This window comes from Scleropages formosus, chromosome 1, assembly GCF_900964775.1.
Source record: "Scleropages formosus chromosome 1, fSclFor1.1, whole genome shotgun sequence".
In the NCBI taxonomy this organism is placed as follows: domain Eukaryota; kingdom Metazoa; phylum Chordata; class Actinopteri; order Osteoglossiformes; family Osteoglossidae; genus Scleropages; species Scleropages formosus.
This window is the reverse complement of record NC_041806.1, coordinates 47,984,500-48,009,942: the sequence shown is the minus strand read 5'-3', so window position 1 is coordinate 48,009,942 and position 25,443 is coordinate 47,984,500. Positions and strand designations below refer to the sequence as shown.

General features: G+C 44.4%; 2 protein-coding genes across 5 annotated transcripts in view; one reads left to right on the top strand and one right to left on the bottom strand.

Annotated features, from left to right (window-relative positions):
• ncoa1 (nuclear receptor coactivator 1) overlaps positions 1 to 21,411 on the top strand; it is a 36,808-nt gene extending 15,397 nt beyond the window's left edge. For 3 of the 4 annotated variants that reach the window (XM_029250513.1, XM_029250519.1, XM_029250518.1), the window contains exons 2-20: positions 387 to 492; positions 1,763 to 1,929; positions 6,059 to 6,162; positions 6,906 to 7,083; positions 7,440 to 7,619; positions 8,522 to 8,620; positions 9,054 to 9,194; positions 9,520 to 9,667; positions 9,956 to 11,015; positions 11,166 to 11,328; positions 11,479 to 11,634; positions 11,903 to 12,020; positions 12,112 to 12,280; positions 12,692 to 12,982; positions 13,503 to 13,607; positions 13,983 to 14,385; positions 14,778 to 14,952; positions 15,903 to 16,089; positions 16,687 to 21,411. In XM_029250513.1, coding sequence (XP_029106346.1) covers positions 404 to 492; positions 1,763 to 1,929; positions 6,059 to 6,162; positions 6,906 to 7,083; positions 7,440 to 7,619; positions 8,522 to 8,620; positions 9,054 to 9,194; positions 9,520 to 9,667; positions 9,956 to 11,015; positions 11,166 to 11,328; positions 11,479 to 11,634; positions 11,903 to 12,020; positions 12,112 to 12,280; positions 12,692 to 12,982; positions 13,503 to 13,607; positions 13,983 to 14,385; positions 14,778 to 14,952; positions 15,903 to 16,089; positions 16,687 to 16,854 — 4,101 coding nt within the window. In that variant the 5' untranslated portion in view covers positions 387 to 403 and the 3' untranslated portion in view covers positions 16,855 to 21,411. Of the gene's footprint in view, positions 1 to 386; positions 493 to 1,762; positions 1,930 to 2,928; positions 2,995 to 6,058; positions 6,163 to 6,905; positions 7,084 to 7,439; positions 7,620 to 8,521; positions 8,621 to 9,053; positions 9,195 to 9,519; positions 9,668 to 9,955; positions 11,016 to 11,165; positions 11,329 to 11,478; positions 11,635 to 11,902; positions 12,021 to 12,111; positions 12,281 to 12,691; positions 12,983 to 13,502; positions 13,608 to 13,982; positions 14,386 to 14,777; positions 14,953 to 15,902; positions 16,090 to 16,686 lie in introns of those variants that run through there. The other variant, XM_029250520.1, reaches the window with a different exon arrangement.
• A 1,376-nt stretch (positions 21,412 to 22,787) lies between these two features.
• Positions 22,788 to 24,986, bottom strand: ptrhd1 (peptidyl-tRNA hydrolase domain containing 1). Its single transcript, XM_018736951.2, has 2 exons — positions 24,741 to 24,986; positions 22,788 to 23,972 (listed from the first exon to the last, which is right to left on the bottom strand). The coding sequence occupies exons 1-2, from the start codon at positions 24,936 to 24,938 to the stop codon at positions 23,802 to 23,804; spliced, it is 369 nt and encodes a 122-aa protein (XP_018592467.2). The 5' UTR covers positions 24,939 to 24,986; the 3' UTR covers positions 22,788 to 23,801.
• Positions 24,987 to 25,443: the final 457 nt, after the last annotated feature.

The window sequence follows — 25,443 nt, the reverse complement described above, 5'->3', positions numbered from 1 at the left end:
GTCACAGCTCCTGGGCTGTGCGTTTCAGCATGGAGTCGTGAGTTGTTTTTTTTTTTTTTGAGGTGTTGGTTGGGTTTTTTCCCCACAGACCCAAGACTCGTGTTTTGCAAGGTGAATTGGTGACTCTGAATTGGGTGATTGACTGTAGAGAATGTACCCATCTTTCTAAATGGCCCAGTGTGGATAGTAATCTGCCAAGTGATGCATTGTCCCTGTTCCTGTAGTTGTAGCTTGTATCCTTACAGGAATCTTGTTTTTTCCAGGGGAAAAAAACAAAGTGGTACCACAGGTTATTGGGTTTGGCATGTAGTTCCATTCCCAGGTCTCTAGTTGTAGCTGATCTGCAGGTTATCGTTTCTCACAGGCGTGCTTAATGTTTTCTGCAGGTGTGCTGTAGCTCAGGATGAGCGCCCTAGGGGAGAGCGCCCTTGACCCTGTGACTCCTGAGTCCCGGAAAAGGAAAGGTTCGCCATGTGACACATCTGGCCAGAGGTAAGGATCTGCACCACCCTTACCTGGGACTGCACTAGCTGTACCTCCTGTAGACATGTGAGAGTAAAAACTTGGGAATCTGATGAATTTTTAACTGCTACCTATGATTCCTATGAAGTAGCAGCCGTAAGTCATGTCACTTCCTTAAGTGCAGGATAGCATCAAAACTTTCTCAAATGCAGGGAATGTGAAAGGTCACCATATCCTTTTCTTAAATCAGTGTTAGCGCAGCGTTATGTAACATGTTGAAAATTAGCTGTGACGTCAAGAGTAGAACAACCGAAACCAAACAGGAAGCAGCCTTCTGAATGAGATGGGGCCCAGTGCATGGGGAAGTCCACCCTGGGCAGGGCACTCACTGCTGTGCTCTGGTGTAGCATGAACGCACTGTACTGCCCTACAGAGGCACTCTGCTGGGCCTCCGAAGGCTGATGTAACTGGTCTATGTGCTGCCAGTTTCCACGGCAACCCCACGCAGCCCCAACTTGTCGCTCTGCGCAGGCGCGCAGCCATGGCAGCACTGTGACCTACTTTTGCAGTGTTGCTCTCTTGCACACACACACACACACACATATATACACACACACACAGGCAGACAGACAACAGCTTAACACATTCACATGTGCATAGTTGGCGAGCGACATATCAGTGTACAGGTTCCCACACTCATGTACACATTCATATGCACTCCAAAACTCCAGCATACAGGCATTCATCTTAATACAACACAAGGGTGGGGGGTGTAGCGAGCACGTTTGTCCCCTGGGCTTGGCTGCCACCCTGCCATCACAGGCACCCCCTAGTGGCCACTCTCTGACACTCCTGGTTCTAACTGCATGAATTGGTGCCCAGCCGAGCTAAATCGATAAATCCAATGGAGAGGCAGCTGTATTCGTTACCGCGCTTCCTCCTTGCTTGTGAACCCATGAATAATTGAGCTAGGCTGAGTTCTTTGCGGTTGGTTCCCCAACCCCCTCCCGGATCTTTGATGGGTTCTGTTCTAAAGACAACACAGTTTCAAAGCCTTTCTGTCAGTCTATCTGTCTATATTTCCCTCTCTCTGGATTAACTAACTGACTGCTTGTCTGTCTGACCATCTGTCCATCTTGACGTGTCTCATTGTTAATTGCGTCTGTCTGGCTGGTCTGCCTGTCTACTTGACTAGCGGTAGATCTCTCTCCCTCCTTGACTGATGGCACGTGTGTCTCTGACAGTCCGCTGGTCTATTAACTGATTGCCAACCTGCCTGCCTGTCGGTCTGTCTGTGCAGCGTGGAGAAGCGGCGGCGGGAGCTAGAGTGCCGTTACATCGCTGAGCTGGCAGAGTTGTTGTCAGCCAACATAGGCGACATCACCAGCCTGAGCGTGAAGCCAGACAAGTGCCATATCCTGCGCAGCACCATTGACCAGATCCAGCAGATTACGCAGCGTGAACAAGGTGAGCCCACGCCAGGGGCCGCTACCGTCCCGTCAGCCCACCTACAGCTCTCCCACTGTGCATCCCAGCCCCCTTCACACACTCCCATTGAGGTGCAGCAGGATTAAATAAAGCATTGTTACAAAAATTGTTCTGTTCTTCTTCAGGTAGTCGACTTAATCACTTCTCCCATATCGAAAGTCAACAAATCCAGGGTTTTTCTTAGCCTATTTTGAGGATGCCAAGGATGATAAATGTTTTGGTTTCGGTGTATGTTTCACCTGCCAATATGGGTTCTAACTTCCTGTCTTGAATAATGCATCAGATTTCCCTCCAGCTCTCATTGGCTGATTTCCTTCTTGGTTGCATCTGGCAACAGTTCTGAGTTTTAGTGAACCAAGCGGTGACTTTTGTACTTGTCTTTGACCGACTCTGTACAACAGTTCCATTCTTCTCCATTTCAAAGGATTTGATTAGACTTTTTAGAGCTGTGATTGGATGCAAGAAAATACCAAAAGAAAAAAGTTTTCCCTGCCTTACATGACATAATGTTCAGGAAAAAAAAAAACTGAAAATGAGGAATTGGATAGGGTTCACCCATTGCTGTGTTTAAGTAAGCCAATGCAGGAGTCAATACTTTCTGGAAAAGACCAATGATGTAGCTGAAGGGATAGTTTTGCTAACTGCAATTCCAACTGCAGTTTTTTTGATGTAAAAGTTCCCACACATTAATTAACATTCACACTGAAACCACCCTGTTAAAATACTGCTCTTTGGCTTAACTAATCATGTTAAGGTGTCTGAAAGGGTGTATTTTCACGTTACAGACACACTTTGCACTAGAGTATAACAAATTGACTGAACGCAATTTGAAGGTGAACTTTTGTTTTATGCGAGGGTGTATACTATGTTCGGTGGGGCAGGTGAAGAACATGGTGAAGCAGGAGGTGGACCCGCTGAAAGGGATGAAATAGTGACCTGAAGTTCAGACTTAACTGTCCCAGGAGGGCCGTGGCTTTGGTACCTGTGGTTCGCAACCTGAACTGGTTGAAGATCTAGCAAGTTAATGTGGAATGTGTACAATGGGTAAGCCATAACTCGAAGTGGGCAGTGCTGCTTTGTTTGCTGCGCTGATCTTCACGTACAGTAATCCTTTGCTATTTGTATGGTGTATACGTCAAGACAGACATGTTCCATGTAAGCACAGCTGCACCCTGGAAGTTAGGAGCTGAGTGAACGTGCACGTCGTCTGACAAGCTTATAAAAACCCATCAGTTGTCCCTGGTCTAGTCAGATCTAGGTCAGGGTACATGTTCTTCTGCACTGCTGTGATGCTGTGCTGCCTGGTTTCTCTAGCACCTGTGAATGTTTCATGCGTTGTGCACTTTGGAACTGCAAGGCAGTTCAGTCCCTCAAGCCTGTGATTGCATTAGTCGCTTTATTTGTCTTTTAACCTTTATCCTCTTTCTGCCATTGAAGAAAGAACTGCAGCAGCAGGGCTATGAACCTGTAACCCTATGGTCAAGCGCTATTTCCTTAACCACCACTCGCCCCTAGCTCAGCGATCAAAGATGTCAGTTAGAAATGAGTTAACATTTAGGAGGTGTTGCAAATGTTAGTCAGATGATCATGCCCTGGTACCCATCTCCCAACACACACTGGAGCGATGTGTTGGTGTTAGTGCAGTTAAAAGCGGTTTTCCATGGCTTCTGTCAGAGGGTACGTAAGGGAAAACTCGGCTCTCCGTGGCTTTCAGGCACAATTTCCCTTTAAACAGCCACTCTTGGTGCAACATTTTATTTTCATAAATTATGATTTTGCTCAGCCTTTCTTTTTCGACTTGTGCAGCAGACTCTTTGAAAAAGATTGCTCGTCTTTGAGTCCCTGCATACGGAAATCTAAGAGCAGGGACGAGAGGGGCTCCCCAACCCCTCCCCACGCCTGCTCCCGTGGCATCGCTCTGGGCTCACCCTGACTTGGGTTACTCTCTGCTGTATTTTCGTTTTAAGAGTCGGATGAGTGGGAGGGTTCAGGGAGGGGGCGTGCGAGCAGGGAGCCAATGACGGTCGCAGCCTGACCTCACGGACCAGGGGCCCTGTGCAGGAGCTCTGCTTGATCTGTCGGCCCCTCCCACCATGCAACAGCTTCCGTGGCCCCCCAGCCTGGCCCCCAACCCCCTCCCTTAGCCCTCCCCACCTCAACTTGCCTCCTCACTCTCCCCCTCTCTCCCAGGGCAGAGGCCACAGAGTGTTTTCGCCGAGCTAACCGTGCAAAACATTGTGCAGACGTTGTACTTTGACACATGGGGTAGAGCTGCTTGTAGAAAGGGCCTTCTTAGCAGAAACATATGGAACAGTTTCCCAGCGTCAGTATCACCATCCAAAAACCCCTCAGACATTCAAACCCTCTAATCTCCATGCAGGTGTGTGCAGGAGGTAAAAATAGCCACTGGTACCCTGTAGTGGAAATCGAATGTCTTTTGCTAGAAGCCTGAGAAAAATGGCCGAGGTAATTTTGTTTTTCTGTGTGATGGGATCACGCTCTTTCTGAAAGCCCGTTGAGCCTGGCTGTGCACTCTGGCGTTTCCCGTTCCTCCTGTTGGACCAGAACAGCCCCCACAGAGAGGCAGGTTTTCACGCTGCGAATGAAAACAACAGAAGGCACTTCTGCACGCTGTCTCTTGGGCTTGGCCAGACCCAGAATTGCCAAAATTTTCTAGGAGGCGCTTGCGTTTTACAGGTTTTTATTAGTATTTATATGCCGAACGTGCGGTTTCATCTGAAGCACCTTGCATAGCTCTCAGGTGCTCACTGACACCATTTTTACTCCCGGTTAGTTGAAGAAATTTTAGTTTCGGCCAGGGACAACAGCAGGGCCTCTCCTATATCACATGTCCAGCTCATGAATTTTAAAGGGTTAAAAAAATCAAGCAGAAAATGTGGCTATGAAATATATCACGTGGATTAAAGGAAATAGATTTGAATGGGGCAGCTGCTTATGCAGTCAACATATTGCACGGTCACTCACAGTTGTATTGTTTCCAGGTTGAAGCCTCTTAGAGGACCGCTTATAGTTTACCTTCACAGGTTGACATTTGTTTGACACCCTCATTTCAAGTGGATCGCAGACAGCAGTCTTTTTGTCCCCCCTTCTGCTTTCCTGGCAGTGAGCATAACATGACATGTAAGGAGCGGATCTCCTCCCCCATTGATTGGCGGTTAGCTCAGCACAGGGAAGCCTTTCCCTCACAGCCTGAGCCTATGAGTGACTCGCTGTTCTAATCTTCTGGGATTAGGGATTTTTTTTTTTATTTTTTATTTTTTTAAACGCAGCAGCAGCAGTGGTTGTTTTCTTTAAGTAATGTGGGTTATACTTGTCAAGGATAAGGATTGTTCCTCCTGCGTAACCATTTGCAGCCTAAGACTTCCCTATGAATATTGCATTGTTAGGCTTTATGGTTTTGTGGTTCACAAACTGAAGTCAAAAACATGGTCCTTCAAACAAGTCATTAAAATTTAACGCGCAGCTCCACGTCTTTATCAAAACACAGTTTGACAATGCAGGACCTTGAAATTTCCCGAAATTTTGCTGGATTTTGACTTCAGTTCTGCACACTTTTTTGTGTGTGTGTGTGTGTGTGTGTGTGTGTGTGTGTGTGTGTGTGTGTGTGTGTGTGTGTGTGTTTGGGCCCATGCATGTCGTGCCCACACATGTATGATGGATGAGACATGCCATGCTGAGCTGGGGATTCAAGATACCATATAGCAACAGTATCATTATTACTTGTTAACTAGCTTAGAATTGTTACTTAATGTAGAATGCCCAGGAGGGGTGGGCAACCACTGGCCCTTGGACCCCCAGAGGTTTTTTCTCCCTTGATTTTCAGTTGTGAATTTTTGTTCCTTTCTTCCATGGCCAATAGGCATACTCATAACTCTATAAAAGTACTACATTATGGTAGTCAGTAGTCAACTGTCTTCTTTGTTTCTTATCTGATGTATTTGTTTTCTTTCCTTATGCCTGTGTTAAAGCATTCTGTGTCACTGTGTGAGAAGTGTGATCTATAAAAAATAAATTGAACTGAATCGAATTGAATGAATGATTTTACATGTGTGTGTGTGTGTGTGTGTGTGTGTGCTGTTGCCCTCAGAGGAAGCTACAATGTCAACGGACGATGAAGTGCAGAAGAGTGACGTGTCGTCCAGCAGCCAGGGCACGATCGAGAAACAGGCCCTGGGGCCCCTCCTACTGGAGGTAACCAGAACAGCATTTCACAACAACCTGCAACATTTCTTATGTGTTACTGTGATGTTCATTATATGTCATTTATGTACTGTTCTCCAGGCTTCTTTTTGTATAATCATACAACTTAGCTTGTCATTTTTTTACTGAGCTACTGAGTTTTACAAATGGAATTTGTGAAATAGCATACTAAATACTTTGGCCCATTTTTGGGACTCAAAACTACAACCTGCTGATGTCAAGTGCCCTTATTTGCATGCTGTACCTGCTGCCTTCAAAAAAATGCGTTAATGTGTGTAAAGAAGTGAATGAGGGTAAAATTGCTTTTCATGAATGAAACATGCTTTTTACATAGTGCCAGCAGAATTGAGCTTTTGAAAACAATTTTGTTGGTTAAAAACAGAGATGCGCTGCCTTTCTTCCCTAAAGCAATATTCTGAGTTTGAATCACTTAAGTGAATTTCATCAGCATTAAAGGATTAAGTATAAATATTTTTTTAAAAAAAAAAGGTTCAGTCTATGAAAATTGGTGTGGATAAGAATGCCTGCTAAAGATCCATGTAGTTATTCAAAGTAATATTATTCATGTCCACGACTGAGCTGCATTGTTTTTATTAAGACTTTGATAGAATCATTTAAATGCTTATTACCATTGAGAGTAGTCTTTTCAGATGTGGCTTGGATAAGTTAGCTGAGAAATGTTGTGACCAAAATGCCTAACACTTCCCCTTTTGTGTGGCGTGGCACGTACCTAGGCCTTGGACGGCTTCTTTTTTGTGGTAAACCGTGAGGGACGCATCGTGTTTGTCTCCGAGAATGTGACCACCTACCTGGGATACACACAGGAGGAGCTCATGTCCTCCAGCGTCTACAGCATCCTGCATGTGGGTGACCACAATGAGTTTGTTCGAAATCTGCTCCCCAAGAGCCTGGGTAAGAGCAAGCCCCCATTCCCAGTGAGGAGATCACACTTTCCAACACCTAGTATGTCAGGAAACACCACTGAGAGCCAGCTGATGCACAGAATATGCAGGCTTTTCAAAGTCAAAGTCAACTTTGTCACTTCCACAATGTTTACAGTGTACTTATATCAAAGTGAAATAGCATTTATCCTGGACCACAGTGTGACACCGAGGGCAACATATACAGCATATACTATTACTACTACTATGCAATTTACAATAACTAATTAAAAAACTAAATGCCGTTTTCTCTCTAAGTACCAGCAAGCTCAGTGCTTCAGTTTGGAACTGAAATTTAATTACCTCACTTTGTGTCGCTCCGCGCAGTCAACGGGGTGCCCTGGCCTCAGGAGACGAACCGCAAAAACAGCCACACCTTCAACTGCCGCATGTTGAAGCGGCCACCCGATGAGATGGACTCTGAGAACCTGGAGGCGCGGCAGCAGTACGAGATCATGCAGTGCTTCACGGTGTCGCAGCCTAGAGCAGTGCACGAGGAGGGTGAGGGTGAGTATCTACTCCATCAGTAATAGGTTAGTTCAGTAGTCTTTTTTTTAAGCACCATTCCGATTAAAACTGACTTGCCAGAAAGATGAGTGGAGTAAATGCAGGAACTCTCATGCACATTTGCCTGCCCCAAACGCACTCGACAATGGACATTGAGGCAAACATAAACGCTAAACACTTGTAAGGACCAGAACATTGTGGAACCAGTAAACTTACTCATCTATGTACAAAAATGTAAACCTAGTGCAAGGCACTGCAAGGGAACTAATTTATAGTTTTCTCTTTCGCACTGTCACGTTATGTAAGTATATTTATTTGTGAGCATTTGTTATGTTTAAGGTACTTAATAGCTAAGAATAACAACTGAACCAACACAGGTGGACAGAAAAGCAGTATTATAGCGTTTTTAATCCAGGAAAGCTGCCTTATTATGAGTACTTGCATTTGTATTTATTGATTTAGCTGATGCTTTTGTCCAGAACGACTTGCAGTGTTAGTCCACCTACAATTATGTATACAGCTGGGTAATTTAACTGGAGCAATTTAGGTTAAGTACCTTACTCAGGGGTATTATAGTTGGAGGTCGGATTTGAACCTGCGACCTTTGAGTACAAAGGAAGCTGCTCTAACTGCAATACTACCAGCGGCCCTTTTGTATTTACGTTAGCTATTGAAATAAATGTGTCCATTTTAATGGGATTTGGTAATATTTTAGCTTAAGTGTAAGTTCCAAGACTTAGAAAAGCATGGAATTTTTACCGAAGTTATGGTAAGGACAATTTTGAGTTCTGCAAATTCACCTTAAGAATAGTTTTTTAAGAACACATTACCTTTATAAGATGGAGAAAGGTTGTATTGGGTGTTCTCAGTGTTCCTGAACTCTTGTCTCTTTGCCTGTGCAGACCTCCAGAGCTGCCTTATCTGTATTGCCTGCCGTCTGCCTCGACCCCAGCAGATCCCTGTCAACACGGAGTCTTTCATCACTAAACAGGACCCCACAGGTGGGCCACCAGCCAGACTGCCCATTCTTTTCTCATCTCATTGCAGAAAGAGGAGCGGTACTGTGTACCTTATGAGGAGGGTGAGAACAGACCTGTGACTGATCACATCCCATCACTGGTCAATCCTTGGGGGTTTAGCACAGGCTTTCACCATGTCATTAGAGGTGAAAGGAGGGAAAGATGAGAATACTGAACTGAAAGCAGATGCCCCCATCTTTATCGCTTCAGTTTAGCCCCCCACGCCGCAGTGGAGTTCTTTTTATCGTTATTGTGCGAGCCGACCCCCAGTGCACCATTAATTTGCGTTAATATCCGTAATGGTGGTCTGAGACAATCTCATTGAACTGTTTTGGATTTACCCCGTTGGCATATTTTGAGTCAAAATGCATTGTAACTGTTTGAATTGTATGGCTGTATGCCTTTCATCTCACAGGGAAGATCATCTCCATAGAGACGAGTGCGCTCCGGGCTACAGGTCGGCCCGGCTGGGAGGACCTGGTGCGGAAATGCATCTACGCTTTTTTCCAGCCCCAGGGCAAAGATCCATCCCATGCCAAGCAGATGCTGCATGAGGGTAGGCATGTGGGACATGCAGAGAACCTGTAGAATACTATGTTAGTTTTTCCAGAGGCCACTGGAAAAATGTAGGTAATCTCACTTAACTTAAAAAAATACTTAATGCAGACTGCTTAATATAGCGTTTGTGCTAGATACCTTACGGTTGTTACGGGCTCCTTGATGCAGACTGGCGGGGTCTGTATAATTAAAAGCAAGTCACTTGGAATGTTATCTAAGAAAGTTAATTTTCCCAGTAAAGTCTCTGCCACTGTTTTGCTTTGTGTTTGTGTCTTTGTGTGTTCATTTTGTGGCATGTGCATTTACTCTGGTGTCGCACGCAGTGATGACGCACGGAACGGCCATCAGTCCAGTGTACCGCTTCACCCTTGGCGATGGGACAACACTCAGTGCCCAGACCCGCTGTAGGTTCTGCTGCCCCCAAAACCCTGATGTCCAGCCCTTCATCATGGGTATCCACACAATTGACAGGTAGTAACCGGTCAGCACACGCAAACATACAATCATCAGCAGCGCAAAGAACATCACAGGACTTTAGTCATGCAAACAGTAAAGAATTGACAGGCTTTTGATTGTGACGTTATTGATTGAGCGTAGAAAAGATGGATTACAATGCCATTCAGTAGGTTGGCCACGCATTAAGATGTTTGCAGCACTTTGTGCTGTGACACTGAGATACTGCAGCTCAGTTTATTTACTTTAGGATGCAGGGGCATTTACTCCTGAATTGTAACATTTCCTTCTGTTTGTGTCATGCAGGGAACACAACACTGCTAGCTCTCAGGAAAACACTACCCCAAGCCTTCCCCCAAAGCATGGGAGCCCATCCCCAGCTCAGCCCTCCCGTTCCCCTGCTGTCCAGGCTGGCAACGAACTCAGTCAAGCACCAGGCCTCAGCCTACATCTCAACAATGGCAACAGTGGCGGCAGCAGTGTTGCTCCAGCCACACCAACCAGCCATTCGGCTGGCTACCTAACGCCAAATCGGATGTGTCCTCAGCAGGTCAACAGTCCCTCCCCTCTTGGCAGCCCCCTTGGGGCAACCCCTACCTCATTCATGTCCCCCAGACCACCGCGGGGGAGCCCCGGGCTTGGAGGGAGTCCACGGATCCCAGGGAATCCGTTTTCACCCTCCACTCCTAGCCTGCATTCTCCTGCAGGTGTCCCCAGTTGCAGCGGGAGTGGCCTCAACCGGCAGGCATCAGGATGCGATGGTGCCAGCGCACCGCTTGGATTCTCCACCCCTTCTCCACGACCTCAGAAGCAGAGCGCCACCCCTGCAAGCTCCCCTGTTCGGCCTCCTGCCGCTAAGCCAGCTGAGGCGGCATCAGAGGAACCTGCCAAGACCCAACCATTGCATGGCAACCCCAAGCTGCTAAACCAACTCCTTGACAGTGCCGTTGGGCGCATGGCTGAGCGGGCTATGCCTCCGCATCCATCCTCATCGCCACCTCCTCTGCCTGGCCCATGCCCGGCCTCTCACAGCACCCTTACGCAGCGTCACAAGATCCTGCACAGCCTCCTGCAGGACAGCAGTCCCTCTGAGCTCACTGAGGGATCTGCAGACACGTGTAGGAAAGACCCTGAAGTAAAAAAGGAGCAGCCTGCCAGCCCTGCCCGGGATCCACAGGAACAGCATCAGGACCACCAGCTGCTGCGATTTCTGCTGGATACAGATGAAAAGGATCTGGACAACCTGCCACCCCCAGCTATCCTCAGCCTGCAGACAGTGAGGGTGAAGCCAGAGAAGAAGGGCAGCAGCGATGGACCCTGCGCAGCCAGCACCTCCCCGAAGCCGGGCGACCGACCCACGAACCCGGTACAGGTCTTCACACCCTCACCTTGTCATGTTACGTAGCTAGCATGCACACCTCCCTCTTCCATCTTAACTTCACGTGAGCTTCAAGTTTTGTCCAATTATTTTGTGTCACAGAATTAATGATTGTGACTTATGGCTTCTGTGTTGCAGTTTCCAGCTGCTGATCTTGAGACCCTTAACACGCTGCTGCCTGCATCAAGAGGTGCTGCTGCGGCCAGGCCATCAGAGGACTCAAGCACCTCCCAGCCGGTCGAGGGCAACGTTCCCAGGGGCGTGAGCGTGAAGCAGGAACCTCCCACCACACCAAACCGTGGTAAGAGCACCTAAGTGGTTTCACTGTAAACTAAAGGCTGCCGTGGCGATAAAATCAGGAAAGGTTAGTTAGTAGCACACACAGTTGCCTAAAGTACACTTCATTCTGAGCCTGTGCTCTCCTTGAAAATGCTTCTCCCTTCCTTCGCAGTGTTCACCGACAGCTCCGTCTTCCACAGTCCATCACCCTTTGAGTTCTGTAGCCCCTCCACACCGAGCCAGAGCCAGGCAGACCCATTCCAGCCCCCCAAAGGCACCAGTCCCTATCCAGATCCAGGTCATGGTACCAATTTTGGTACTGATTCAGGTATGTGCTGTTCTACTTAATGATTTCTCACAGAAGATCTAATAATTAGAATTATTCTGGGCTCCTGCCACAGTCCTGTTTGTGGAGGATCACAGAATGGTGGTGCAGCAACTTCCGTTTACCACCTAAGCAGTGTGGGAGAATGCTTGCTTCGTTCAGTTTTGGGTGTAATTAGTTAAAATTTCTAATTAATTGTTTGGTACACATACCATTACATACCGTCCTTCCACGACAAAAGTGTGTTGCTGAAAGAGCGTGCCTCACGCAGGGATGACGAAGATGGAGCTGCCAAGCCCCCAGCCATATGCGCCAGCCCCATTGGCTGAGACTCTGCCATTTGAGGGAGCTCTGGGTGGAGAGACACAAGCACCTCTGTCTTCCTCTCAGTGAGTAGGCACCCCTGCGCTACAACTCCAGCTGAGAAAATCTGAACATATCAAGGCCCAGCTCTTACCCCTATTCTCCCACAAATCGCAGGCAGTGCACCCCCTGCCCACTGGATGACATGCTGTGCCCTCCTACCACGCCAGAGGGTCGCAATGATGAAAAAGCCCTGCTGGAACAGTTGGTGTCGTTCCTGAGTGGCACGGATGAGAGTGAGCTGGCTGAGCTGGACCGGGCTCTGGGCATCGACAAGCTGGTGCAGGTGGGGTCCTCCTTAAATTTCGGATTTGGGTTAAGGGTTTAGTAAGGTGGGGTTCTGGGTTACTGTTAAGGAAAGAAAAAGCAGCTTTAGCCTGGTGTATTGAAAGTACAACTATAATTAAGGTTAGTAGTTCTTGATCTTGAAAAGTAGTTTTCTATGTTGTGGAGTTTTTTTTTTTTTTTTTTTTTGTCAGAAACTGAGACCTGTTTTTGATTTCAGTCAAGTTTGTCATGTGGGATAATTCTTGTTGAGAAAAAAACTAGTGATTTTTGTGTTGTGAGTGAAAAGACAGCTTTGATTGATTGGAGTGCCTTAGCTAAGAGGCCCAGTGGCTAATGGGCTGTGTGACTAAGCAGCTAATGGGCTACATGGCTAAGAGGCTAAGCAGTTATATTTTGGTTGCTTCCCCAGGGTGGCTGCCTTGACCAGCTTTCCCAGAGGTTTCCTGCCCAGCCTCCACCCTCAGCACCCATGTCTGTAGACCCTAAGCTGCCTGGCTATCCGTCACAGTTCCCACTTGGCTCTTCCCAGTTTCCACAGGATGTGGGGCGCCCCCAGCAGCAAAGCCTAGGCTTTGGGGCACCTCGCGGGGCCTTCCCTGGTGGCATGGGTGTAGCGATGCGGCCAGGTGTTCCCCGAGCACCTGGACTGCCCAACCAGCTCCGGCTACAGCTGCAACAGAGGCTCCAGGGCCAGCAACAGGTGTGACTAGTCACTCCACATGACCAGAGCCACAAAGCAGGACTTAGAGACTCCCAGTAAAATGGTGTAGATGAACAGTAGATTGAATAGTCACCTTGGTGAATAAGGTGTGTGGGCTGATAACACTACATAGAGTTTGTTGGAAGTCGCTTTGGAGAAAAAGCATCTGCTAAATAAATAAATGTAAATAAATGTGAATATTATATATCTGAATCACTTAGGCCTACAGTCATTCATTTCTGAGGTCTGTTTTTTTGTGGTCCTGTTTTTGGTGTCACATAATGTATAGTTAATTTTTTTCATTTTTAATTTTGAAAATGTTAATTTCTTCAAGCACCTTATAAATATGTTTACCTGGAAGGTCATAAATTAAAATAGTAATGTGAAGAAGAAGAAATAACTGTAAATTGGATGTGTTTCGATACAGACTCTGTCCGCATACTTGAAACTGCACACCCTGTCAAGATGAACCAAGAATCGCAGTGGCTGTTCAGTACCTTTCATTGGGCTTCCATTCCAGATCATGCAACAGAACAGACTTGCAGCCATGGGCCAGTTTCCGGGGGCAGGGCATGTTACCATGGGGATGCGACCAGGCATGCAACAGCCCCAGATACCATCGCAGGTGAGCAAGAGTGTATCAGGAGGGAATTTCTGTCTTCTTTTTTTTGGTTGTTGACACTTTTTTTCCAAAGTAACCTACATCTAAGCTAATTACAATGATTTATCCATTTATAAAGCTGGGTAATTTTTACTGGAGCAATTCAGGAGAAGTACCTTCATCCAGGGTACTACAGAAGGAGGTGGCATTTTAACTGGGATCTTTCTGAGTGCAAGACAACAGCTCTTACTGCTACATTACCTGCTGCCCCCACATGCGCTTGCATTTCATCAGAAGACAAATACTGTCCCAGACCCACTGTAACACCTGCTGGTCTCTTTGTGTCGTATCTGATATCTCCCCTCCCCTTTCTGTCTGCCTTCCCTTCAACACCCCTAGCCACCTCTCAACGCACAAATGCTGGCACAGAGACAGCGGGAGCTCTACAGCTTCCAGCACCGCCAGAGGCAGCTCCTGCAGCAGAAAGTAATGTTGATGCGGCAGGGCATGACGACAGGGCCTATGGGAGCAGTCCGGCCCCCGAAAGGCCCCCAGCAGCCACAGCAGCAGCAACCTGCACCAGCGCAATTCGCCTACCCACCGGGGTACAGCCCCGGGCCAGGGAACCCCCCCAGCTCCCCTGGACACTTCAACCCCATGAGTGGCGCACCAGCGGACCCGAAAATGGCCAGTAGGGGGCCCTTGACGACACAGAGCATGATTGGAGGCATGCAGGGCCAGTTTGGCGGTGCAGTGAACTCTGGGGTGCAGCCTGGCCTCTTCCAACAGTTTGGAGGACCAGGTAATGCCTCCGCCATCACATTGGGGAATGGGTGGAATATCCATTTTTCAGAACCACATGCCCAACTATTTAGGCTTTGCACACATTTTTTACTTTCTTCTAAGCACTAGGAACCACAGCAGGTGCAGTGTTTATTTGGTTTGGTAAATAATTACTTCAGTTAAGTGCTTCAGCAGAGAGAGAACCTGCACATAACTCCAGTCTACAAGGACCATTGCTACCAATCTCCATAACGTTTCTGTAAAGTAAAGAAAATTGTAACCGGAGAACTTATTTGAGGATATACTTGTTTGTACTCTTTCCCTCTTTGTACAGGTTTAGCTTAATGCCCCATGTTGGCTGATACAACTGTGTTTGTTCATACAAATGTGATTAACTGTGTTTTTATACAGGTATGGTCCAGCAGGGGGAGACACCTTTCGCACCACCCCTGAGTCCCAGCAGCCCCCTGCTCTCGCCACAGATGTCTACCTCCCAGAGTCCTCTACTCCAGCAGACACAACCACCTTCAGGTTACCAGTCTCCCGACATGAAGACCTGGCAGCAAGGTGGCATGGGAAACAACAGGTATGCTGGCTCTTCAAGTTAATATCTAAGTTTTCAAACATTTATTTTTCAGATTTATTTATTTTTAATTGCATTTTTATTTTTAGCTCTACCTAGCTGTAAGCTGGCAGTAAAATGCACCAGTGTATGTTACCACCTTTATTCAGCTCCCTTCCAGTGTTTTCAGCTTGTGCGTCGGGTGTTTATGATATATGAACATTTAAATTTATTCATTTGGCATATGCTTTTCTCCAAAGTGACATGCATCTCCAAGTATAAGTGCAACAGTAACCAAAAGTAGTAGTGCTGAGTACATAATCATCATGACAAAAACTGCTTGTTTATGGGATGAATCAGTCCCTAAATAACTAAAAAGGAATTCACAACGTATTCAGTTTTTAAAATTAGTTTTGATTCGAGTGCACAGTTTAACAGAATGTTGTGTGTTTATGTACAAGACCTTTACCCAAAACTTTTACAGAACCTGACTGGTAAATGGAGATGTCTGTATTGGTACCTGTTTGTGTAGGTGATAAAGTTCAAAGTGACCTGAAAGGATGAATGAGATGACTTATGAGATGACTTGGTCAGTTGTCAGGATTGACTGGGATGTTTTGAAATGACATATTGTTATTTTCAGAAATGTTACAATAATTTAAATGTTGGTTGAAGTATTTAAAAAAGAAATATTAATTTATTATGCTTTATCTGAGGTTTTTACAGAAGTTAACCAGGAAATAAGTAAAAAAATATCACCATGAGATTTGTGAACAAATCAGATTATGAATGGACTTCCAGTAGCGCTAACAGAAATAAGATCTCATTCTGGACTGTTCATTCATGTGGTTGGAATACATTCTTCTGCACTAATGCAACTTACTTTTTCTTTTTGGTTTTAAAAAAAAAAAAATAACTAAGTTTTGAAATATATGGGCCAAAAGTGATTCCCCCCCCCTTCTTTTGACTGGTAGCATTTACAACCAGTCAGGACAGACCCCACCCCAGGCTTTCGGCCAGCAGGGAGTATACAACAACATGAGCATCACAGTGTCGATGGCAGGAGGATCCAGTGGAGTTGGTTCTATGACTCCCATGGGTCCATCTGTCGGCATGGGCAACAGTAACCTGGGGAACATGAGCTCCATGTGTAATGATCAGGTTAGTGCTCTCTTTGTACTTCCTCACAATCAAGTCAAAATATGAAGAGTAAGGCAATCATTAAATTATGTTGCCAAGAAGAAGCTTTTTGCTGGAGTCCCTTACACATCATACATTTTGTTGTCAGTTACCTCTTATACAACTGGATGTGTTTACTTTTTCTCCTTCTATAAAGTGCTTTATGCGATGGTAAAACCACACTTGAGCCAAAAGCCTTTTGATTGAGTCTAAGGCCCACTTGCTTAAATTATCTGAAGTACTTTACTGAAGGTCATCATGGTCATGACTGTTTTTGCTTATTTAAGGGAATTCTGATAAGCACTTTACATAAAGCACCTTAATGGTTGTCCTTAAGGTCTGTCGTTACAGTGGTGATTAGTTTCTCTTAACTAGCTGCTCTAGCTAACTAGCATACCATTTTATTAGGCCTAATAAATTCACTTATTCTATATAGATAATGTAAATCTTTGCAGATTAGCTGCAGTAAATGAAATCTATCTTATTCCTTCAGTATCGAAGTTACCATGGAAAGGTGTTGAGTTAATGCGACAAAGACTGCGACGTTTAAAAAAGGCATGTTCTTATGATGCCTTGCAGGTACAGCAGGTGCAAGTCTTTGCCGACGTCCAGTGCACCGTCAATTTGGTTGGCAGCGACTCTTATCTGAACCAGCCCGGCCCAATGGCCACGCAGAAAGGGGCGACAGCTACCCCAAGCACCCAGTCCCAGCAAAAAAGCCTCCTTCAGCAGCTCCTAACTGAATGACACTCTGCACCCTAGGAAGCACTGTTCTGCAGTGAGATATTTATATTTTTACATTTTGGATTCTGATTTTCAGCAGGATGGGTTCTGAAGAAGTGGTCATTTTTTTTGTTGGGGATCAGGGTTTGTGTTTGAGAGTGATGGGATAACTTGGGCTACAGGGTGGAACACTCATATATGGTTACCTACTCTAGAAGTCATGATTCCCAGACCGGAGGAGGAATGTGTTCTGGATTTGCCAAGTTTGAGGAGGACCCAAGATTTGTCCGACGAACTGCATTTGGCTAGTCGGTCGCTGTGCTTCAAGGAGAGCAACGGCAGGCCCAGAGCTGGCTGCGGTCCTGGCTGCGATCCCGGCTCGGCTCGGCTCGCCTCGTCTGCCTGCATGACGGGACGACTCTTTTGGGGCCAGCGTTCTGGAACGCTGCCCTGTTGCATGAGGAAAGCTCAGTTTCAGCTGGATCTGTCTCTGATTGGCTCTCCACAGCAGTGCCTGGTGGGAGGTCTTTCCCATTCTGTGTTTTGTTTGTTGTTTTTGTTTATGTTTTCTTTGCTTTTCTATTATTTAGAACAAGAAAGGCCAGGATGGGAGACTGTCGTGCAGCACACTCTCAGCCCCGAGGTTTTTCTGAGGGGAGATACTATAAATATTAGACTACAGACTGTGCTACACATTTTTTTTTTTTTTAAGCAGCTGTGAATATGAGCCACTTTGGGTCTTTGGCCTATCAGTGTTTGCCATGTGTACTACGCAGGTTGAGAGTATTGTATAGTACAGACAAACAGGACTGGGAAGCGCCAACTCTTTCTACTTTCCTTTTGAAACATCATTCGCTTTTTCTTGCGGTAACAGTCAAACTGGCAAAACAATATTTTAGGGTCGAAAGCAGAATTTTTCTTGCTGTTTCAGTCAAGAATTGGAATCTTATTGCCGTCTGATTTTATCCAGAGGACTCCGTCTTCATTTCAGCAGAATGTTGTGCTGTGTGAAAACGTGATCCCTGTTTGTTGTAACATGAAGCGCAGAAGATTGTTCAAGAAAACAATTTGAATGTTTTAATTTTGGTCATCCTGGCTTTGCTCCTTCACTGTCAGCACAAGCTGTTACAGTCCCATATTTAACAATGAAACTTTGAATTGACTAGGTTGTATGATAAACATGTTCCGCTTTAGGTGTTGATTTTTACATTAGTTGTCTGAATTGAAAAAGGGGTGTGTTTGTAGAGAAGTCTTGGAATCCGAGATTGTGCTTTCAAACTCTCAGTAAGACGATGGAGACGTTTTCAGTGGTCGCTTCGCTGGCCTCACACTACAGCATTGACTGCTTATCTAACTACTGTTGCCCAGTCAGACACTGTCAATCAGCGCTAACCTTTGTCGAATCTTGATGTAACACTATACCGCAAAAGAAGCTCAGAGACAAGTGTGACACCTGCAGAGTACCGGCATCATGACAAGAAGAGGCTACTAACAAGCAATAACAGTATCATGGAGATTTGGCAAAGTTAGATGCAATCGCTTGGATTACAGGAGTGAAATCACACGTCTAATTAAATTTGTCTGGCCCCTTTCTGGGTATCAGAGTAACTTACTAATGAAATGCTTTAAAAAAAAAAAAGAGAGAATTCTATGGTCCAAATAGCCTGTTTCCTCAGAGGTTTCACTGTGTATATGTAAGGTATGTCACAAAGGGGTTGTGGTCTTACTAGGCCACCACTGCAAAGAGGGATAGCGGACGGTCATCCAAGACGCTCGACCCTCGCTCGACCCTCCTCTCACACTCTCCTTGTTTTCGGTCATTGTCAAACAATGTTATATAATTTGTGATTCACTTTGTGTACAGTTCATATGATGTGCATGTGTGGGTGTGTGTGTTTTTGTTGGTTGTACATAAGAATACAGTGGCTCCAGTTTCTCATACGCTTTTCCATTATAGTCTACTACACTTTAATTGCTTTTTTAAATTTCTGAAATCTGTGTAAACATATTACTAGTTTTGATTTTTTTTTTTTTTTAATTAAATTTCCTACTTCATGTTGGTTGTTCCTGTATTTGTTAATGTCTTCCTGTCTGTTTTGAAACTCATGTACCTCTTACTTCTGTCACAGGGTGTTACAGTACATACGTTTATCATCATCTCCAGCGGGGCCTGTGTGAGGTGTGTGTTTATGTGTGTGTACAACAGTGTTTGCACTCCTTCGCAAGCCCTTTACTACAGAAACAAATTTATGGGGACACAGTAATATTTGTGGCAGGCAAACGGTGTCTGATGGTTTGCAGTCTTTTTACTACATTGTAGAATATGAACTGACTTGTGATTTGTTTTCTATTTATTTTGTTGTTTAAAAATAAGAGATATAAAATCAGTAGACTGCAATGGAGGAGTATGAGGACACTGGAGAGCCATGTGAACGTCCATAAATGAACTTATACATTACAAAAAATATGGAAGCAATTAATATACAGCATGGATTGGTTTGGCTGACATTCCTAAAGGCCCTCGTTTATTTAAAAATAAGTCTGAGAGAACGTCAGAGCTGTTCCGCAATAATCCCCTTTTATGGTATTTACTAGCTTCTTATGCAGCTGGCGGTCATAGTCAGGGTTGAACGCATATAGTGTTTTGATCGTAAATGTGCTTTATTGATCAGAAAAAAGTCACTTTTTTGGAACTGTGCCAGATTTTGTTTTTTTCAGAGTTTTGTTGCCATTTCTTGTGTGTAAATACAGTAGAGTCAAACTACAGTGTATAGCAGTGTGTCTCTAAACCAAATATCTTCTTCGTGGATAACTTTAGCCCAGATATTATAATTGGGATAAAAGGTTTTGAATGAAAAAATGGGTACCAAACAATTTAAATAATTTCTTTTGAATCTGATAATTGAAATCTGTTACTTGCTTCCAGATTTTTTTTAATGTATATGACTGTTTGAGTGTGTTTGTCTGTATGGATATGTGATTAATACTGTATGTATTGTTTTAAATGAAAACAAAAAAGTCCTGATTTTATTTTTTCCTCATTTTTAGATGCCTGCACATTATCCGTGGGGGTTAAGATTTACTCTATTTACGAGAGAATGGTTTAGCGACTGCTGAATGTGATTTAACTGAGAGGAGCAGCATGGACTGGCTTATGTACGGGTTAATTTTAAAAAAAAAAAAAAAAAAAGGCCATATTATTTAATTTGTCTATGTTGTTAAAAGTTTAAACAGAAACGAGAAAATGGAACCTTGCTTTCAAGAGATGTGCCCAGTGTTTCCGGTGGGACTTTTGACGACCGCCGCACCAGTACAGTTTTCATTTCCGTCACTGTCCAGCAAGTACAGTCCGCCTGGTGAAGGCGCTATTGTGTGTTTAAATGTAATGACCAAAGCTTAAAGATGTTTAATATTGTGTCATATGCAAGTTTCAGTTTATTGAATTAAAAAAAAAAAACAAAAGCATTCAAAGTTACAAAAAAGACTTAAAGAAAAAAAAGCCTTTTTTTCTATAATAGCTGTGTGTTGTGTAAGCAGTGAGTAAATTTATTTTCTTGACTTTTAACATATGGCAGTCTTGTGCCATATTCTAGGTATCGTTATATAAGTGACTTATCGATCTTGAGTATTTTGTACATAAATTCTTGCATTTTGCGGTTTCCCACTTCAGAACCGTCCCCCTGGCAGCCACTGACAGCGCAGGAAGTGGCGAGCGCCATGGCTCCTGACAGGGGTATACCACAGTAACTCCAGTAGAAAGCTATGCACCTTTAACCTTTAAAACCCAGACATGCTTATTTACACATTTGAGCGCTCAAAGTCTGACAAGAATCAAAATTAATATTTTACTACACTATATGCGCTCTTGGTAATTCACCTTTTTTGGAGCTATACAACAAAATTGTGTTTAGCTTTTTTTTACTGAAATTATTGCATCATTTGATGTTTGAAATTGTGTTAATCGTGAAATGAGGCTGATTCAGATTGTTCTTAAATATTTGAATTTATTTAGCTGAATACTTTATACCAAATTTTAGGTACCTCTTGTACATATTTTCTGCATATAGAGGACCGATCCTTTACAGTTTGATTAAAATTTTCTTGTTAAATGTAAAATTTCTTACATTAGCCTTTGTAAAACAAGTATGCTGTATTTTACATACATTTTTTACTGAAATTTAAATATTCCAGGCATTTACAGGAAATACAATCTAGTTTTTGCACTTTATATATTTGAGAATTAAAAAAGGAAAGAGGCCATTGCAACCAGTATTTGCGTATTAATCAGACCAATACTGCATCTAAAGAAACATCCCCAGAATGTAAAGTAAAAAAAAAAATGCTTTAAAAAGATTATTGTAAAGAAATGCTCAGGCACTCTAAAAGATGGCTGATGTCCTGTTTTGCAGAGAGAGGCTCCTGTCATATATTTTTGTAGTGAAATAAATCCACATTAAAGCCGCACTCAGCTTCCCCTTTCAGGTGATCTAATCCGGCCTTTCCTCCATTCATCTCCGAGTCCCACCGCTATTATTTAATAGTATTTAGAAACATTCCTTTTTTGAACTGTGTTTGGGGGGGGAAAAAATCACTGTCATGATTTGCTGCTTGTGTAACATCTGTATTATAACATTTTTAACTAATTAAATTCTCTTTTCCTGTCCATTTAGAGAAATCATGCATTTGTTGTGATTTTTTTTTTTCCCCCCCTCTCCTTTTCCTCTTCTGCCTGCTGTACAACTATGCTTACTTGGTGTCATTTCCTCCCCCAATTTATCATCATCCCCCCCCAATAATACAGGTAGTTTTTATTCACTGTCTAAAGAAAGGAATGCTTGTCAAGTATTGTACGTGCTGCCTTATTGATACTGATCGTGGTTTTGGTCATTTCAAGTCAAGAGCTTTTCTGTAAACTGCCAATTGGGACAGAAGCAGTCTCTTGAAACAAGGTTCCATTTTTTCTTGTAAAATTAATATAAATAAATCAATATATATATTACATTTCACTCACTTTGTCCAGTTTTGTATATTACACTCGAGTATTGAGTAATGTTGAGTGAAGGCGCCGTGAAGCCATGTGGGACGTGTCTGAATGAAGATGATGTACCTGGGAAGTTTGTGCATGTTTCCTACCTTATACCTATGAAGTAGACAATCAATCAGTGAGCGTTTGGGTTGGACGGCCGTGCCGCTCGCCCTGGGGCCGATGCACCGCACCTCACAGCGGCCCCTTGGTCCAGGGACGGACTATTGTGGCTGCAGATCGCAGAAGCAGGGACCCTACGAGTTTACACACAGCCCCCCGCCCCCACGTACCCATTAACCACGAACCCCCAGCCAACCCTTCTACTGCTACTGCTTTTCCGGAGAAGGAGGAATAGGATTGGATCAGGTCAGAGTGCTGGCCTTGAAGGAAATGATTAACAAATCTCTAACATCCATGAATGTGAGAATGCAATAAAGGCACCATTAAAAAAAGAAAAAAAGGGGTTTTCTGTTTTTTTTTTCCCGAAAAAAAAAAAAAAAAAGATTCTTTGTCACTTAGTACCTTAATTTGGGTGGATTCTTCTGATTCTTTTGCAGAGAAGGATTACCAGCCCTGGATTTGGGGGCACACTATGCAGTTACAAATTGCTCACCAACATATCGCATCTATAAAAGGTCCGAGGCCAAAAACTCTAACAAAGTACAGAAATAAAGGAGATATATATATTTTTAAATTGAGTATGATTTACCTCTGAGGGTTCAGCCACTTTTCCCTATTTGTGCAGCTGGACATTGGGCTGGAATAATAAGCAGCACATTCACATTTTTATTGCTGTAAAAAAAATCTTTATTAGAAATATCTGCATGTGTCCGGTTGCGGTCAGAATTTAGCTCACTGCTCAAAAAAAAGAAAAATCTGGACAGAACTGAGCTGGAATCCAGTGTCCACAGTGGACCCCCTGGAGTTTCTCTGTCTGGAGACATTATAAAGGAACATATATCCAAATTATCTTCTGTCATTATCATTCTAAAGTATTTCTTCATGGGATTAGAAGAATTTAGGAATTTCTCTGGAATGACACGTGCGGTCTGATCAAAACTGCACAGACGGTTACAGAAATGACCACAAATAATAGCAGTACTGTAAATATGCAGTACGTTACCACAAACTTACATTAAAACCAGAGGCCACATCGGTAGAAAGATTTCCACTTCTGCCACAGCTGCTTATAAATCTCCTAAATTGCTTGATTCAAGGAAATAAATCTATTTACACACTGAAGAATATTAGGTTAAACATTTAAAAAAATAAAACAAAAAAAATCTGCGATCAAGTTTAACAAGGACAACCTGCCCAACTGCCCGTTTCCCAGAATGCCTGAACATCATCAGTATCTCCAGCTTGACTTCTAACCAGAAATGTGCTTTTCTACTACATCACTTTCTACATTATCTAATTTTACACAGATTACAGTGCAGTACCTTAGAACAAGTGAATATTTTTGTTCGGCATTCCCTCGCGATCCAAAATCGCCCAGGTAATTCAGGGCCACCAGATTTACTCTATTTCTGAGTAATTACTTCACAACCGCAGACACCTTGTAGCATCACAATTTTAATATCTTGACTTGTCATCCGAGTTGTTCGGAGGTGGTTTTAGGGGATGTTTTGAAATCCCTCCACATGCTTGAGAAGAACAATATAAAGAAACTAAGAAAACGCTCTTTTACCATCGTTTATTACCTTACGCATGCAAAATGCTTTTAAATAACCTCTAGTACCCAGCCGATACTCCTCCATACATGGGTGCACCCAGGGTCCGGCTCGCTGGATCTCCAGCACCGTGTTTCGTGGTCACTTCGAACGCGAGTTGATGGAAGGGAGAGGGAAACGCGGCATCCGCGCTCGGACACCCGTGCCGTCGGGGGGGTACGGCCGCACCACCAGCCCGGGACTTGCAGGGGACCTGCGGCTCGTTCCCGTCCTCACTTGAACAGCTTGAACTTGCGCAGGTGGGGGTGCGCCACCTCCTTGGGGTAGGGCTTCAAAGCCAGGCAGGTGGGGAAGTTCTCAGGCTGTTCCACCCACAGCTTGTGAGCCACGCCCTTGTCCCGCAGCGCCTCCGACAGGGCGGCGAGAGACGCTTCATCTGGAGCCTGAAGGAGAGGAAAACTCTTGGGCCTTTTTGTTCCTCACGAGACACTTTACACTGACTTGCAGCACTTCAACTATTTTTTGCAACGGGGCGTTTTACGTTAGAAATTCACCTTGTTTAAGGGTACTCCAGAAGGAGCCGCATTCGAACCTGGTGGTGGAGTAGCGGACCTAAAGGTCGTAGGTTCAAATCCCACCTCCGGCTGTAGTAGCCTTGAGCAAGGTACTTGCGCTGAAATTGCTCCAGTAAAATTACCCAGCTGTATAAAAATGGGTAAATAATTGTATGTACGACTAAGATTATACGTTGCTTTGGAGGAGGGAAAAAAAAAAAAGTGCCAGCTAAACGAATAAAATGTAAATCTCAGGTTATAATCATGACCTTAATTTTGGGCCACATATTATTTTGTTTATTTTTAAAAAAAAAAAAAAAAAAAAAAAAAACCATTATGTGATTGTGAATCATTTTGATGTTGATTTGATGAGTTTACATCAATGGTATGCAGTCAAGAGTTGTGTCAAAATAAACAGAATTTCCCCTCAGGGATTCATTCATTCATTCACGTGAGTGAATGAATGAATGAATGAATGAATCCCTGAGGGGAAATTCTGTTATAGTGCAGCAGTAAAATACACAGCACACAACATACACGGAAGACACCGATCCAACGCCTCAACCGCTCACTCTCACAAGAGACGTCATTTTAACTACAATCCATTTTTACGCGGTGTCGCGCGCCGGATGTTCGCCGCGCACGAGCGCTCGGTACCTCCAGCACCACTTTGTGCATGGTGTCCAGCTCGGCCAGGTATTCCTGCGTGTCCGGGTCGCTGTAATTCAGGTGTATCACGGCGGTGGCTGCGTGACAAGCTTGCGCGATGACCGCGCCGAAGGGCCAGCCCAAAATGCGCGCCAGGTCCGAGCGGACCACCACGTACTGCACCAAGCGCCGTGAGGACTCCGCCATCCGTGCCCGACCGATTCAAGCCTACAAAATGACGTAGCCCTACCTCACTTCCGTATTAGCTCTATCGCGACTGTTTCCGGTTCACGCACATCACAACTTCCGGTTAAATTACGTTCACGTTTATTCATCTAGCAGACGCTTTTCTCCAATGCGACGTACATGTCATAGAAAATACAGTTTGTGCATTACATTAGGAGAAAGAGACATATCTGCAGATGTGTGATTCTTAAGTACAGTTTGTTTCTTTCACTGCATATGCACCATGTAATGTAACACTGGTATCCAGTAAACAGGCTTGTGTTAAAAAAATTGTGTATGATAAATTACGCTCCCTTCATTATTCCCTGCTCCATATCGCCACCTAACGGCGAGTTCACGCAAGTTTTTTCTTTTTTTTTTTTTTTGAGATTTCCTTTGAGATTTCACGGTGGCGCACTGGGTTGGACCGGGTTCGAGTCCCGCTTGGGGTGCCTTGTGACGGACTGGCGTCCCGTTCTGGGTGTGT

Bases quoted from the DNA above. Each gene is read 5' to 3' on its own strand.
- ptrhd1 (XM_018736951.2), bottom strand. From the start codon at position 24,938: ATGGCGGAGTCCTCACGGCGCTTGGTGCAGTACGTGGTGGTCCGCTCG. The intron at 23,973-24,740 runs GTACCGAGCGCT...CCTCTCCTTCAG, and splicing joins TGCACAAAGTGGTGCTGGAG to GCTCCAGATGAAGCGTCTCT.